Genomic DNA, 16,225 nt, shown 5'->3' on the forward strand with positions numbered 1-16,225 from the left:
CAAAAAGTAGATTTTTTCAATTTGCATACCAAAAGAGTTTGTAACCAGAGAGCAAAACACGATTTAAAAAGTGGTCATCAAAACTTACAAAACAGTTTAACTCAGTCCTTACTTACCTGTAGAGTGAACTGACCAAAACAAAATGATATGACGATGGGGAACCTTGGTTTAGACAAACTTTAAGAGCCTCGTTGTTATGCGGGAGGATGCGGAAGAGTGACACAAAACAGTCAATCATAAGGTCAACATCTTGACAAATATAAGCTTGACCTCTAGAAAATGGTTTCATCATATTGAAGAGTAAATTCTGAAAGAATATACACTCATGAAGGAGACAGTATCCACAATAAATTTTACGGCTGTTTCTTTTCATACTGTTCAAATAAAAACAAAGTATGGAATTCAATGCATATAAGACAAAATGATCCAAAAATTTTGTACTTTCTTACCTTTAGTTCACTAATGACGCTCTGCACTAATACAAACACTACATTATTTGAATCGTTGATGTTTATATATGTTGCAATCTTGCAGAGTTTTACACAAGTAACAGCGGCAGCTTCTGTGAGATGCTTACTTATGTTATGTTGTACTAAAGCTCTTTTCAACTGATCAATGAACTGCTTTTTCTTAAAATGTCTTTGCGAACAAGGAGCACCAGCATCTGCATTCACTATTTCCTCTAAAACTTTCTAAAATGGAAAGAAAAACCAATATTTACTGTACTTCCAATACACTCTTGACTTCTAATGATAACCACTAAGCAAAATTGTTGTGGTCAAATATATTCAAGACATATTCCTCACCCATATCAATACAAATTCTTTCCACCTGTTAAAATTATACAATACTTTCAGAAATAACATGATAAGCAAAATTACAGCATACATACTGCCATATTACACAAATTGTCTTAATGTGAATTAGAAAATCTCAAATATATCCACAAAAATACTCCCAAGTCAGTGTAAATGTACTTGCAGTTTCAGTCCAGTCTGACTCTAAAATCACTTACCGGAGATAACACCAAGAGCATTATCTGAAATGGCCAAACCGCTGCTCTCCGTTTATTATTCTCCGCAATATTATCTAAATGTTCAAACATGACCTCACAGCATTTTGCTAGTTCTTCATTTCGTCTTTTCTGTTAAATAAACAGCAACCAGTCAGTCTGAACAAAATAATAAAACCTAATATTTCATAACTTAGTACAGTACAGTACAGTGTTATGAGTTCTGCCATTTAATATTTGTACAGTTAAGACTCTCTTCCTAACACTTACTGTTATTATTATTATTTGAAAGTAGGGTTCACCAAGCCACTAAGAAATTGCTAAATTCTAATACAACCAACTCAGAGACGTTAGACAGACGGACTAAAAAGGTACGAACAGGAAAGGATGAAATTCCAAAGAAGGCACACCGTATGCATTTAATAATAATATTACTTTAGTCATCACTGGGTTTGCTCAGTAATGGGCTGGGTGACCACATAAACAAAAAGAATGCCCTCAGCACAGAAATTCCTTTAACAGGGGAAAAAAACATTTGGTGGGGAAAAATTATTATTAGCTGATGCAACTAGACAAGTAGAAGACCAAAAAATCATGAGGGGGGGGGCATAACCTCATCAAGTAAAAATAATAATGATGATGATGAGGATAAGAATGATGACCGTGGTGATGATATGCAAGAGGGGTAATTTACCTGCAAATCTGCAAATTCACTGGGGTATGTATCCATCCAGTTCCATATCGCCTTCTCCAATGAGGTCATCAACACAATTTGAGTATTCTTCCGCAAACTTCGAAAGGTTTTTATTGTTTCTGAAACATCAAATGAACTCCATAAGCTTGTTGCAACTAAAGGTAAGTCAAGGTAGAGACAAATACTCTCATGTTAAGCCTTTCACATTACTAGTCCTTCAAACATTGTACTCAAATTTTACTCTAAATTTTCACAAAGCAGAAAGGAATATATCTCACGACTACTTACCATTAAGAAGCTTTACAAGCCTGTCTACATCAACATTGATATGCTGAATTAACTCTATATCACTATAATCTGGATTTTCTTCAGTACTAGAGGCGCTTAATTCCTGTAATCTGCAACAGATAATTGTGAAAGCTCAAGTAACTACATAATATTACAAAATGTTATACCCCCGTGAAGACTAGCTCAAGTACAATACACTAATGTGGAACTGCATAATAGCAATATATGAACTAAGTACAGTATATAAAAGGTGATATGGAAGAGCAAGGATTGGAAAAATAGATGTGACACTCATGTCAACTGCTATTCCAGCTACAAAAAACTTTCCCCTAATCTCAGAAATTTGTCAGAAAAAATCACAACCTCCTTGGAAAACCCAAAGGTTAGTAACTTGGTTCTGGAACAAATTCCAAATCCTTTTGTTAAATCACAGATTAAGTGGAAAATCTTTCAAAAATCTGATATAGTTGTGATGTACTAAATTATCTTTCAATTTAATGACACATACCAGCCACTATTACACAGCCCATTAACATAAGTACTTTATTTCACTGATGCCAAACCTTGTGAGTTTAAAGAGTCTGTAACACTATTTAGAAGGACCAAGTAACTCTGCCTTGGTTTTTCTCACATGCTGTTGTTCCCTGAATACTCTATTTTCATTAATCTGTGATTTTTTTTAATGTCCTTTCTGGCCTGCATTCCTTTCTGCGAATGTATTTACTGGGCAGTATTTGTGTTGATTTTTGGTCTTTTGTTGCTCATGTGCTTTATACACTTAACCACATCGGCACTTGAATTTTTTTAAATCTGGCATAGTTGACTGAAGGTCTCTTGGGCTTGCATTTTAATGCTTGCTCACTTTGAAGAAGAACCCTTATTATATCTAACCAATTCAGATGATAAAATACAATGGGAAATCCAATTTATCAAATCTAAAGCCTAAAAACCCTGAGGTAACAACTTTTCCCCCCTAAGAGGTGGACAAAACATCTTTGCTCACTAGTATTTATGGGGATAAAAGCATAAATGAACTAAACACTTGTAAATACTAGAGACTTCAATTATACTCACCTAGCCGATATTCTATTGAAGACAGTTAAGAAATTATTTAAGCTGAGTGCAAATAAAACCTTCGACGCAAGGTTTTTCAGCTGCACGACCATTGGATGGTCATTTGGCGGATCTGTTGGGATAAAATAACATTATAATTTACAATGAAAATCACAATTTTAAAAAAATTGTAAAAAAAAAAAGAAATTATCAAAATAAGTTCAGCATAGCCATCAATATGGAATACATAAACAGCCGTAAATATGGAATACATAAACATATAACAGCTGTAATTTGTTCATCTTATGATGTGAGTTTCACCTATTTTTCTCCTAAAAATCATTACAACGGCACTGCTATTCTATTCCTTCCTGTTTGTCGTATCACTTTTACCATGTACCTATTTTCCTCCTTTTATGAGGGACCTTGGATATTTCACAAGGCACTTTTAATTCTCACGGATAACTTTATAAGTGTTACCATCAACGGCTGAAGATTCCTCGTTTTTGCCACTCCTTTGATGTAGTTATGAACAGATGGAAAGCAAATAACTGTAAAGCATGAAAGAATATCTAAATCTCTAATTGTTTTATGGCCACATGTAATCAAAAGGCTAGTTCTTGGGATTTTGTAAACCTGAACACTGCACTAACGGTTCATGGTTTCCTACTTTACAGGAAATACAATATAAACATGTAACTATGAAAAACTGACTAGACTATCAGAAGTATATCCTTGGCTTGGCACTGTAATTTTCACATCAGACAAGGCACTGCAATTTTCACATCAGACAAGAGAGAAGAACATACACCCCAACAAAATCTTCTAGTCTACCATTGGCTTTTACACAACCCCTCAACTTTAGAACAGATATACAATACAAGTACATACCAATAAACTGGCAGGTTTCCCTAAGTAGAAGCTTCACATTCATAGCTTCGTCTCTTGTAGTATCCTTTGGTTGTGATGAGAGACATTTTTCTAACGTATCAAGCACTATTAATAGCGACTCATAATAATTTTTTTCTAAGTCAGGGCCGTGTGATCGCTGGAAAAAAGTAACAAACTGGGGATGATGAGTATGTAATTAATGAAGTCTTAATACATAGATTGACACAAAAATGTAGCCAAAATATGAAACATAACATATATAGTAATCAAATAATGCTTAAAATTACCACCTTACCATATCATTAACTTTCTGAAGAATTTTGTACAGCCCAGAAATAACGAGATTAAATTTATATCGACTGATTTGGATTAGGCATTCCTTATTTTGCTCTACATTAAATCTTGAATGTTGTGTCTGTGGGCCTGTCCGACATGGCAACTGAAAGAGAGAAAACATCTGAAGTTTGTGGATAAAAAAAATATTGTACTATTTTGATGCAGAGTACAGATACCACCTTACTTACAAGCATTTAACTGACAAACATTCAGATACAAACAAATGGGATCACAAATTAAAACTGTGTTCAGAACACTCCCCCTTGCCACCCGTAAGTTCAAATTTTGTTTTGCACACCTATTCTGTGTACACAGTACTGTATGTACACCTTGTTTTAGGAAGAAAAAATGTACAGTATTGTATTGATTTTATATCATACTGTACTTGAATAGGCATGAAGTGTACAGTAACCAATTTACAAACAATTCCACATACAAACGGGTTTCCGGAATGTAATTCGTTTGCAAGTAGGGTGGTGTCTGTACTGCAACTTCTTCGTACCATGTACCACAGCAATAAGAATTCTGGGAAATCAAATACTATGACAGATACATTTATGTACTAAATTTTTCTGCTTTGTTCTGTAAAGTCTAAACCCTACATAGTATTGGAAGAGAAAGGGCCAAATTTTACGCAACCAACCCTGTAGAAGTGATCGTGAAATAACATCTTCCATAAGAAACAAACTTATGCACCAAAGTGTTTCAACTTACATTCAAAGAAAAGGGCAAAAATTATGGTTTGGAGTTACTTTTTATGTTACAATTAGAAACATGAACAATAAAGATGACACCTATATGAGTACATGGATACTCAGAAAGGAAGAGCAATACAAAATTTAAGTGAATCAATTACCCACAAATGAGGCTGTACCTGGAGATAAGGTGAGATAGTAGTAATGATGCACAAAAAGGCAAATCTGGATTAGCTTAGCACAGTATCGCAAAGGCATTGGATGCAAAAGACAATGAGATAGCTTATTTTCCCATACAGTATTTGTAACAAAATATACTGTATAAATACTATAAAAAACAAAGTGAATCCCTTTCTCTCTCTCTCTCAAAAAAAAAAACACACAATGCAGTGGGTGTACTGTACTTACATTACACCACAAAATAACACCAGTATCAATTTCTTTTTCCTGTTTTGCCTAAACAATATAAATACCTGTAATAGCACTTAAAAAATAAAAAACTTTTTATCTCTAACTTACCTGTATGCACTGCCCCAACTCAAGAAACTACTGTACTTCCCTGACCTCCCATCCCCTCTAATAAGCCTTCTCAACCTACTTATGCCTTTAACAGTGTTACAAATATTTCATGCCTGCACAGCTTTGCCCACCATCAAAGTGCAGTTTTTTCAAATTTTATGGCATTTATGTATAATACACATACATCTTCGGTTGTAAGGGCTGGCTGCATGTGGATAAAGGTGAACGCGGATAAGAGAAAAATGGATAATCAAGGGATTGCTGTACACTGAATAACGTGTACATCCCAAAATGTTTAACATCTACATTAGATCATTCAATCAGCTGTACAATTAAAATGGGGAAAACAGCAACAGATGGAACTTATCATACTTTGTACTCTTGATTATCAAATATAAAAAAAATCCATTCCCATACTTATCATATATACTGTACATTATCACCTCAAATCTCAATAAATTAGCCTTCTGTGGGAAAATTTCCTAACACATGCCTTACACTTCAAAAATTATGATAAGATTTCTGCAAATTTCGTTCATGTTTTAAACTATGTTCTTCTCATGTCTAATTTCGAACTTAAGGAAAGCAACTAATATCACCTGTAGATTAGTTCCTCCTCTTCAAAAGCATGAGCTTACTTCAATGGCCCCTCCTGAATGGAAGTAGGCATTAATTGCTGTAGTTATTAAGGGCAATGATTTCAGATCTGACTTCAGGACCATATACAAGGTGAAGACTAAGTTCAAATTACACCCTACACTGAGGTCACTGAAGAGACCAGTTACATTGCATCATGATTTACCCAAATCACCCACAAACTGGTCTTACTCACGTTTGAATTTGTGGTTGTTGCAAACACAAGCCCATCAGTTTAGTAATGACTCCAGAAAACACTTAACTGTTGGATGTGCATTCTAAAAATTAATTTTGTTTAAAAAAAAATAATCATGGATTGGGGCTGGGGCCAGAGAGAGAGAGAGAGAGAGAGAGAGAGAATTGTGCCTCTACTAAATAAGGAATGACATTTAGGTAAATACATAACTTCTAATAAAACTCATTAAAATATCTAGCATTAAAGAAAATGTAATAAAATACTGTAGAGCTATTGCACTGCAAAACATGAAAAATATGATAAAAGTGTAAGATTTTTTCTGATTCTAGCCTTCAACTCATCATTTGATCTTTGTCTGAAAAGTTACTGATCATGATGGGATACGGACTTTTCATGTCAAAACAAAAATAAAAGGTCAGAATGGCAAGACAAGTTAACCCAAAAACCAAAAATAATGTATCTATACTGTGCCAAAAATTCTTCCAAAATAGAATACGTAATGAAGATAAATTTATTTTGATATGAACAATGCAAAACAATAGAAAAATTTTAATGAAAGTTTATTGCTTTTTATGACAGCAATTGCATGGTCAAGTGCCAAAAAATAAAAAAGTTCTAGTTCTTTTTTATGCCAGAGAGAGAGAGAGAGAGAGAGAGAGAGAGAGAGAGAGAGAGAGAGAGAGATACTGTAAACTGTACAGTTATCATCCACTAGGAAATATAATTATACAAGTAAATTCATAAACTAATAAAAAAATAAAGTACAGTATAGTATAATAAAAATGGCAGTAAAAGATGTCCTACTGTACACTGCACTCTATATGGATTAGTATAAAATGAAAATGAATCTCTGTGTGTTTTGAACACATCAAAGCACAAGACCAACAAGTTAAAACTTTATCAGACATGAAAACAAGAAATTCTGTCATGTGTAGAATGGATAAAGAACAACCAGTGGGGCTCCCTGCAACTGTGGACTAAGCATCCACCTGCTACTTCGGTGGCAAACAGTTCAAATCCCCAGGAAGGGAGATTACTTTTACTTATAACACAGCACACATATGTAAACACACATACATACACATGCACACATACACACACACACATGAAGTGAGCATTTTGTGATACTGCCATAATTTTTCTTTCCATTAAGTTTACATTCACTGATGAAAAAACTAGATAAAATTAGCATGGCCTAAACCATCCTAATGGTAATTTCCCCTCTTACACAGCCCAGCATATCTATCATATAAGAGTGCACAAATGGCCTGACCTGACTTGCAAAATGGCATGGGGTCTGATTTAGGCTATATTTGGTGCCCTCCTAAAAAATGCCTGGCCACAATCCGCTGACACCATGGAATCCTTCTATAAATAAACTTCATAGCTAATCGAAGGATTTAGCTTGCATCTGGTGTTACTGACTGGCTTGCCAAACTTTGGAATTCAGTTCAATTGGCTAATTGTCTTAAGTTCTTAAAGGAGCCCACTCATATCTCTGGTGATGTTCATGATAAAGTTCTAATAGATGTGTTAGCCATAGCCAAAGGGCCAAAATCTCTTAGTTCACTTACCATAACTATAGGCATCTTGGTCAGCCACATAGGCTATTCCCAGGGAACCTACTAAACAAAAACTGTGTGGTCATGCTTTGTACCAACTGAGAAGTAAGATAAAAATATTGTACAGTTGTAAAGATATCTAAAATTATTAATAACCCCTATCCCAAGAAGAAGCTGAGACTCCATCAAAACTTTTAGCTCATTCCATATCAAGGCAATCATCCAAATTCAGACTAAAAATCAACCTTGGCATGGCCATTCACATAAATGAGCAAACAATAAACTAACAAACTTCAACATGGAAAGACAAAACTACACCATTTAAGCACCTGAATTTTGTTTAAATCCACCATATTTAGATCCAGAACATTCACTATTCCTCCCTTACTGGCAAATACAACCTTGATAGAAAACTGCTAACCAACCCTAAGGATGCAGCTAATCTACTCCACAGGGCATCTGAGAATGAAAAGTTTTTAAATGGCAGTCCTCTCTCTCAAACCAACTGTCCTTAAGCACTTACTCAACATACAGGCTATGTCTTTTATTCTAAGGACATCAATAAAAAAAAAATCATAAATATCCCTGACAACTGACATGGAGAAAATCCTAGGGGTTTTTCACATCATTTCTTCAAAAGAGATCTGGGGTCATTAACCCAAATTCAGCAAACAGTATTTCAGTTTTTATTTTCAAAGTCTTTTCCCTTACTTAGATAGAAAATATGTAATACTGTGGTTATTCCCAAAGCTTGTTCCAATGCTGAAAGCAATCTCATTCATTCCAGTGAGTGTTCTTCAAGGCTGCTGGAAATCTGACCTTAAGCCCTTATACAAGTACCTTGACTCAAGGCAATAAACTAGCTTCCTGACAACCAATTTCTCTACAGGAAATGTTTAATCTCTATGAGGATTCCCCCGCAAAACCTGGGCTATATATAAGTACTGTAACCGAATCCATGACCACTCTGACAATGAATATGATCCTAGACTCCACTCTCCTCTGCCCTGTGCACTATTGGGCTGAATTATCAGGTCTCACTCTTTATGGCATTCCTAAAGGACTGTGCCCTGTTCCTCTGTATCTACAGGTTTTCTGGCTATCTGTTCCTATTCCCTTCTCATCCTAATGTCTAAACTGTCTCAATCTTTGAGATCTCACGTCTATTTTCCATCCGTTAGTCACATCTCTATGCCACTTCCTCACTTCTAATACAGTACAATTATTTTCCCAATGGACTCTGGTCGTGAATCATAATATTCTATAATCACACCTTTATGAAATCTTTACCATTTACTCTGATAGTTTCCATATTCCCAAAGCATTTGCAAGTCTATGCTCTCTTAACTAATGAAAAATTGTCTAGCTACAACTCCATTTCATCCAAACTACAACTAGTCTTTTTATTTCTCTTTTAATCCCTATTTCCCAGACTACAGTGACGCCAAGGCAACAGAAACATTCTGCCGCTTCTAAGACCCGCCCATTTATCACAACCTGGCTCATTTATGGCTTGGATACAACCTATGCCCCATACTGCTTGGTCAAAGTTGATTAAACCAAATGTTTAAATCAACAGTAAAAGTATTAAATGATTAATGGATTCTTATAAGTTAGCATTGCAAAATAAATTGTTATAGCCTAGGTTAGGTTTGACAGGGTAGTTTGGGACTAATCTTTTCCAATTTCCAACCTAGGCTGGGCCTACTCCATTTCATCTACGCTACAGCTACTCTTTTTTTTTTACTTCTCTTTCAATCCATACCTCACAGACTATGGCAACCCCAAGGCAATAGAAACATTCTTCCACTTTTAAGACCTGCCCATTTATCATAACATGGCTCAGATACAACCAATGCCTGATGACTCCATATACTACCTCCCAAATTTGACTACAATCAAATGCTAAAATCAATGTTAAAAGTGTTAAATGATCAACTGACTTTTGTAAGTTTGCATTGCTAAAGGAGTAGTTATAAGCCTAAGTTAGAAAGCCTATGTTAGGTTTGACTGGGTAGTTTTGGATTAATCATATCCAGTGTCCAACCTCAGGTAGGCCTCCATACTAGGCCTATAGGATATATAATTTCCACACAACTTGCCATGTAATAACCTGTTGCGTTATAACACGCAAGTTTCAAGTTAAGTTTTAACACCTGCTTTGAACTCATACGAAAAGTAGCATTTCAGCACGAATTAGTCTACACCCTGATTAAAGCATTTGTTATTGGAGTAGACATTCCTGTACCTTTAGGCCTACAGCAATCAAAGGGGTTACTGGAAGGAAATCCCACTTGTCAGGTCACATAATTCTAGGATGAGTTGGGATAAGCTATACCGATCTTAAGTTCATATTTAGGATGCATTCTGATAAGTCACTTAGGCCTACCTACTACAGCTTGCTAGTCTAGGCCTATGTAAAATTTTGAAACACAACATACTAAAGCGATTATCTGGTTAGCCTAAATCAGCATTACAGGAAACATGGACATGTAGCCTAACCAGCCTAGTCTTGTTCTAGTTATGTTGGGGTAGTCTTGGCCTACGTTAAATTATTTTTATGAGAAAAATATAGGCCTATGCCTAACAAATATAAGACTTAAAACTGTCATATGTCAATTCTGTTAGCAGAAACCTCGTTTTAGAGATTAACGGATCTAAGCCACTTCAGGTGCTGGGCATAATCTATAATACAACTAAGCCTATGTTAATTCACTAAATTAATTTTGCCATGTTCTATCCTAGGCGTAGGCCTATCCACAGAATAAAATATCAAGCTATACATTCTAGTGATAAAAGCTTCAATAAAACATTAAACCATATAAGCTTAGAATTATTCATTGCATGAATTTAAATCCTAAAATACACAAGACAACTGCAACTCAAGCCTAGCTTTCGCAACTTAGGCCTAGCCATTGCAACCCAGGCTTACCCTTTGAAACTTAGGCCTAGGCTTTGCAAATTAGGCCTAGGCTTTGCAAACTGAGCTAGCTTTTGCAACATAGGCCTAGCTTTTGCAACTTAGGCCTAGCTTTGCAACTTAGGCCTAGCTTTGGCAACTTAGGCTAGGCCTAGCCATTGCAACTTATGCCTGTCCATTGCAAATTAGACCTAGCCTTTGCAACTTAGGCATACCCACTGCAACTTGCACCTAGTGTTAGCAACTTAGGCCTACCCTAGACCAAGACCTCTCGAAAAAACAAACAATCCTAACACAAGCTATCCTACAAAAATCCTAAACTGCCAATAGGGTTTTGAGGCCTGACATCCTTCGACAACAAAATCGGTCTTAGGGCACCTCATCCCATCCTTCCTCCCTTCGGAGGGGCACCCCGTCAGGCCTCCCCCTACTAAATGTCCTTCGACGGGAAACTAGGCCTAGGCCTAATATCCTTCAACGGGCGTCTTATAATGTATCCTTCAAAGGCAAACTAAAATACCCTTCAACGGGGCGTCTACGAAACGTCCTCCGACGGGACCCTCGAATCCCCTTCGAGGGGCGTCTCATCCTGCATCCTTCGACGGGAAACTAGGCCTAATATCCTTCCACGGGCGTCGTCTCCTGCATGTCATAACAGCCCCCAGAACAAAACCACCGGACGTAAGGCAAGGGCGCAGCGGGGCCGAAAAAGGGCGTGATGAAAAGGGCGTGAGGATGAATTTCATTCATAGCCAGAGAGAGAGAGACCGATCAATAAATCCTCCCATTCATTCTAAAATATCAAAACAAAACCCTTTAATAATAAGTGCTGCCACTTCCTCCGAAGGGCTCACCACCAAACCAAGGTTAGGGAGCGCCCCTCAGGCCGCCCTTTCTCTCGTTACCTGTTCTTCGAATCTTATGATGAGAGCCGTGACCCATTCTACAGGTTTTTGGGTTGCCATGCTGGGAAAATCGGGCAAGAACATACAGATACGTTGACGCACAATTACTTCGAAATCGCCATATTGAACCACTGGTGACGTCACGGGAGTGGGCGGGGACATGCGTGCGGGCGCCATATTTAAACAGGGCAGACGCGGAATTAAATCGCTCTTAATAACTGCTTCAGGTGAAGGGATTGTTTTTTTTTGAGTTGGCGAAACATCAACATAAATATCCCGGTATCAAAACTTGGAATAAATGCGTTCGGAGTAATGGAGTGGACGCGCTGAGCGGAATCGTATGGCTGTGTGTGGCATCAACTACGGGCGTAAGGCAATAATCACAGGAAGTGAGGTCTATTATTCAATTTCGCCCCTCTACTTTACAATAAAATCCTGTACGAACGAAAGAACTCTTTATCTAAACATATCTAAGAGCGTGCTAGACATAATGTAATAACTGTATGAGTATTATGGAAGGCTATATATATATATATATATATATATATATATATATATATATATATATATATATATATATATATATATATATATATATATATATATATAATATATATATATATATATATATATATATATATATATATATATATATAATATATATATATATATATATACATATATATATATAATATATATGTATATATATTATATATACATATATATATATATATATACATATATGTAATATATATACAGTATATATATACATTATATATATATATAAAATTAATATAAATCATGTGTGGAACAGGATTAAATTCATGACGCACGTCAGGATCGAACCCAGGTCTTTTGATATATATAATATCAATTGCTTATTACACTTACACAAGGGCCTCATAAGCATCTCATCGAACCACCTATCTAGGTCTTCCATTTTCCTCACATGGTCAGACCATCTCAGAACACTCTGATCAGTCCTTTAACCTCTTCACAGCCAAAGCATATCTCTAAATCCCTCACTATTTCAATTCTTGCTGTGCAACACCCTCTATGCAAACGATTCATCTTAACATATTTAATCTATTTTCTTTCATTCCTATTCTTTGCCTGCACTTCACTTCCATAAAGGGGATTTGGTTCAACAATCACTTCATACATTCTATCCTTGGCTTTTTTAGGGACTCCAAGTCACTCTCCTACATTCTGCACAAATCCTGCTACCTTCTTTGCTTCATCAATTCTGTGACTCCTAGAATGGCATATAAAAACAGATCTTCTTCGTTTTAACGTGCTTTTATTCCCATTTTTATATGGTATTAATATTATATTTGACAGGGTAAAACACAAAACGAATGGACCCTCTGACAATTAAAATTGTTAACGTTAGGAAAGGAATGACATTTACAAATCTTGTTTTTCGCAAGATGGCTGATCTTACACTTGGTAATTTCCTAAATGAAAATTGGCAGACATCGTTTTGTTGTCATCTGGACAAGATGAACCACGCCCATAAGATATATCCATTTTACATATTGCTTTGGAAACAAACGAGTCAAATTTGTAATCTACATTACTAGGCTGATCATTAATCGTATCCTTATCAGAAATTTAGTTCATAAAACTAGACTCAGTCATATTATGTTCCAACATAATCTTAAAGCATGTAAACTTTTATCATCTATCTAATCAAAAACAAGATCACTTTCCCTAAAATGAACGATACACTGTTATCCTCTACATATCCTATATATGATTTATGCTTTTCAGTTCTTTTGTCCAGTAATTTACTGGTTTGGCCAATTAATAATTTGTTATTTGATTAACATGGGATTGACCGTATCATTAGTTATTTTCAAGTGTTTTCTTAGAGCATTTTTTGTTTGCGTTATTGCTCTTAAATGCCGCTTTATTACTAAAGATTTTTAAAGCACGTGGGGACAACAGGGAAAGAAAAACAGTAAGAAAATGAGAGATTAAATTAAGGAAAAAACAAATCTTTATTTTAAGGTGAAATTCCACGACAGAAGGGAAGATTATGTACAAGAACGTAAGAGTTGGATACATTAGTCGAAATGAGAGAGAGAGAGAGAGAGAGAGAGAGAGAGAGAGAGAGAGAGAGAGAGAGAGAGAGAGAGAGAGAGAGAAGACAAGGAACTTTAGAGAGAATAGGTACTTTTGCTATGAAACCACACGAAGAAAGAAAGGTTAACAGACATGGATTTTGGATTGAAAGATAAAAATGAAGAGTCTCCCCGAAGCGTGAAGTCCTAGGTCTATGGACTAAAGATTTATATCCAGAAAATTATTTCACTGTACTCAGAAAACCACGACATATTTCACACCACAAAGCCCTGATACATATACAAGAATTCAGGAGCTCAGCTGCTCATGTAATAGGAGTCCTCAATTTTTTAGTAGGGCATTATGAGCGTACTTATGACCTTTGAAGGGAGTTCAGATGCAACCAAGGTCTAGACCGAACTCTATAAGACTATGAATACAGTAAGGTATTATTACTCCGAGGAGTGTTTCTGGTTATTTCCCCTGATACGGAGACCGTTTCTTCAATCTACCTTAAACAAAAGCCTTCAGGCGGTCGTAACGGATTGTTAAATTGAGCAGAATGAACCTTACAAACGGAAGTGGCGTCAAATTCAGGAAGTGGGGTATCTGGTGACGCTTGAATTTTCTGAAAATGGTCTCGTCTTATCTCTTGCAGACACACACAGAAATGAGAGAAAACATACACCAAATATATACATGAGTTTAGATAATGTAACCGCTGCTAGTCAAGTGAGCATAAAGTGGATAACGACGTTTGTTCATAATAAGCGGTGCTAGCCATGGCAGATGACAGACAAGGGGTAGCCTAATAAACGAGTTCCGAGTGGCACAGTTGTGGGTGTGTCTCCACGTGCTTGTAAGTGAAAAGGAACAAGAAACGTCATCATTCTCGAGTAGGAGAAAAACGAAGAGGACTAAGAAGATATCCCTCTTTGTCTTTCTTTCACACACACACACACACACACACACATGCACGCGCCTATCCCCCCTTGTAAGGAATAGGGTGTTGACCTTCCGGTTCTCAACAAATCCTTTCGGGATGAGCTTTTTTTTTTTTTTGTCCTCGTGCCCTTCTCCACCCTGGGTGCAACATGTCGAAGCTGACTAACCACCTGGTACCTAATGAAGGAAACTGGGCTCGAGTTGTTCCCTCCCTCCCATGGAATAGATCCATGGTCTCTCGCCGGAGAAGCCTGCAGTAGAAAGTGTCATTTGATTGCCATTTCCGTCGGCCTATAAATGACAAGAAAAACAGCGAGATCTCGGGATAAAGAGAGAAACCTGTAGTAATATCGGTCTAGCTTTATTTAGCCCAACGGAGAAAAGGCGTGAGGACGAGAAAATTCTAATAACCAGTAAACATGGGCCTACAGTATATACAAACATCGATAGAATCTAAAAAAATCTAATTATAGGACTTCACAGCATCAAATTCAGCGGAGACGTATCCTTGAAATTCCGTTGTTTTTTTACACCGGATGTAAACATCCATTGTTTACGATTCAGATGAAAACTGCGGCGTAAGAAAAAAAGAAAAAAGCCGAGTGGTTTTGGCGGCATCTTACAGGAAACGTTTCCACCGATAAGTTTATGAATGAATCGACGCGTGTTCACAGGAAATCCCTAGTGACAAGAAAACAGACAAACATCAATGGCGTGAGTTCATTCTGTTTTTTTTTTTTTTTTTTTGTACTGACTATCATTCTTAGATTTAGATTTTGCAGAACCTCTCCCCCGCAAAAAAAGTATTAGTAACAGTAATGCAAAAAAAATAAAAGCATCAATACTGATGTATTAAAGAAACACTTAGCATATGTGAACGTCATATATACTCAAACGAACCTAAGTACGGTGTCATGTGGAATATTAGATAAGATTTGACGCCACTGGTTGCGCTGTAAGGACATTATTATTATTATTATTATTATTATTATTATTATTATTATTATTATTATTATTATTATTATTATTATTATTATTATTATTATTGAAGGCGTAATTAACCTCTTGATATTGAGAATTCTGGAATCTTATGAGCTCGATACAGCGAAAGTGCCTTCTTCAATCATTACGTCTTTTCTAAATAGTTTGAATTTACTGAAATTTCACGAAGAACAAAGTTTTCCAATAATAAGGTATTAAATCATTGTATATTTAACTCTATTGGAAATCTCGAAATAATTGAAATGTAGCTAAGTTAATTTCACGTATCTTCTTATACATCTTAACCATATGCAGGATTTGGTCTACATTGAGTGACGTTAACAAGGTGGAAAAGAAAACAAATATTGCGTGTAGTGGCTAAGTTATTTGTACATTTCTTGCTTCCTTACTTTGTTTCCACGACTGTAATTCTTTGCTACTCTGCATACTGAATGTTTATCAACTATCTTTTCTCTCAAAGGTCAAGTGCTTTAACCAATGTTTTTTTTTTTTCTATAATAAACC

The 16,225-nt window shown here is 36.1% G+C and overlaps 1 protein-coding gene across 6 annotated transcripts in view; it reads right to left on the reverse strand.

Moving 5' to 3' along the window:
- The window catches only part of Nf1 (neurofibromin 1), a 73,813-nt gene extending 61,776 nt beyond the window's left edge, over positions 1–12,037 (reverse strand). For 2 of the 6 annotated variants that reach the window (XM_067106453.1, XM_067106451.1), the window contains exons 1-9: positions 11,708–12,037; positions 4,234–4,377; positions 3,939–4,095; positions 3,069–3,180; positions 1,995–2,104; positions 1,707–1,825; positions 1,016–1,144; positions 450–692; positions 117–307 (exon numbers count right to left, since the gene is read on the reverse strand). In XM_067106453.1, the coding sequence (XP_066962554.1) occupies positions 117–307; positions 450–692; positions 1,016–1,144; positions 1,707–1,825; positions 1,995–2,104; positions 3,069–3,180; positions 3,939–4,095; positions 4,234–4,377; positions 11,708–11,884 (1,382 nt within the window). In that variant the 5' untranslated portion in view covers positions 11,885–12,037. Of the gene's footprint in view, positions 1–116; positions 308–449; positions 693–1,015; positions 1,145–1,706; positions 1,826–1,994; positions 2,105–3,068; positions 3,181–3,938; positions 4,114–4,233; positions 4,378–11,707 lie in introns of all 6 variants that reach the window. The other 4 variants (XM_067106452.1, XM_067106448.1, XM_067106450.1 and 1 more) reach the window with 4 other exon arrangements.
- Positions 12,038–16,225: the final 4,188 nt, after the last annotated feature.

Source organism: Macrobrachium rosenbergii, chromosome 7 (assembly GCF_040412425.1).
Source record: "Macrobrachium rosenbergii isolate ZJJX-2024 chromosome 7, ASM4041242v1, whole genome shotgun sequence".
Taxonomy (NCBI): Eukaryota; Metazoa; Arthropoda; class Malacostraca; order Decapoda; family Palaemonidae; genus Macrobrachium; species Macrobrachium rosenbergii.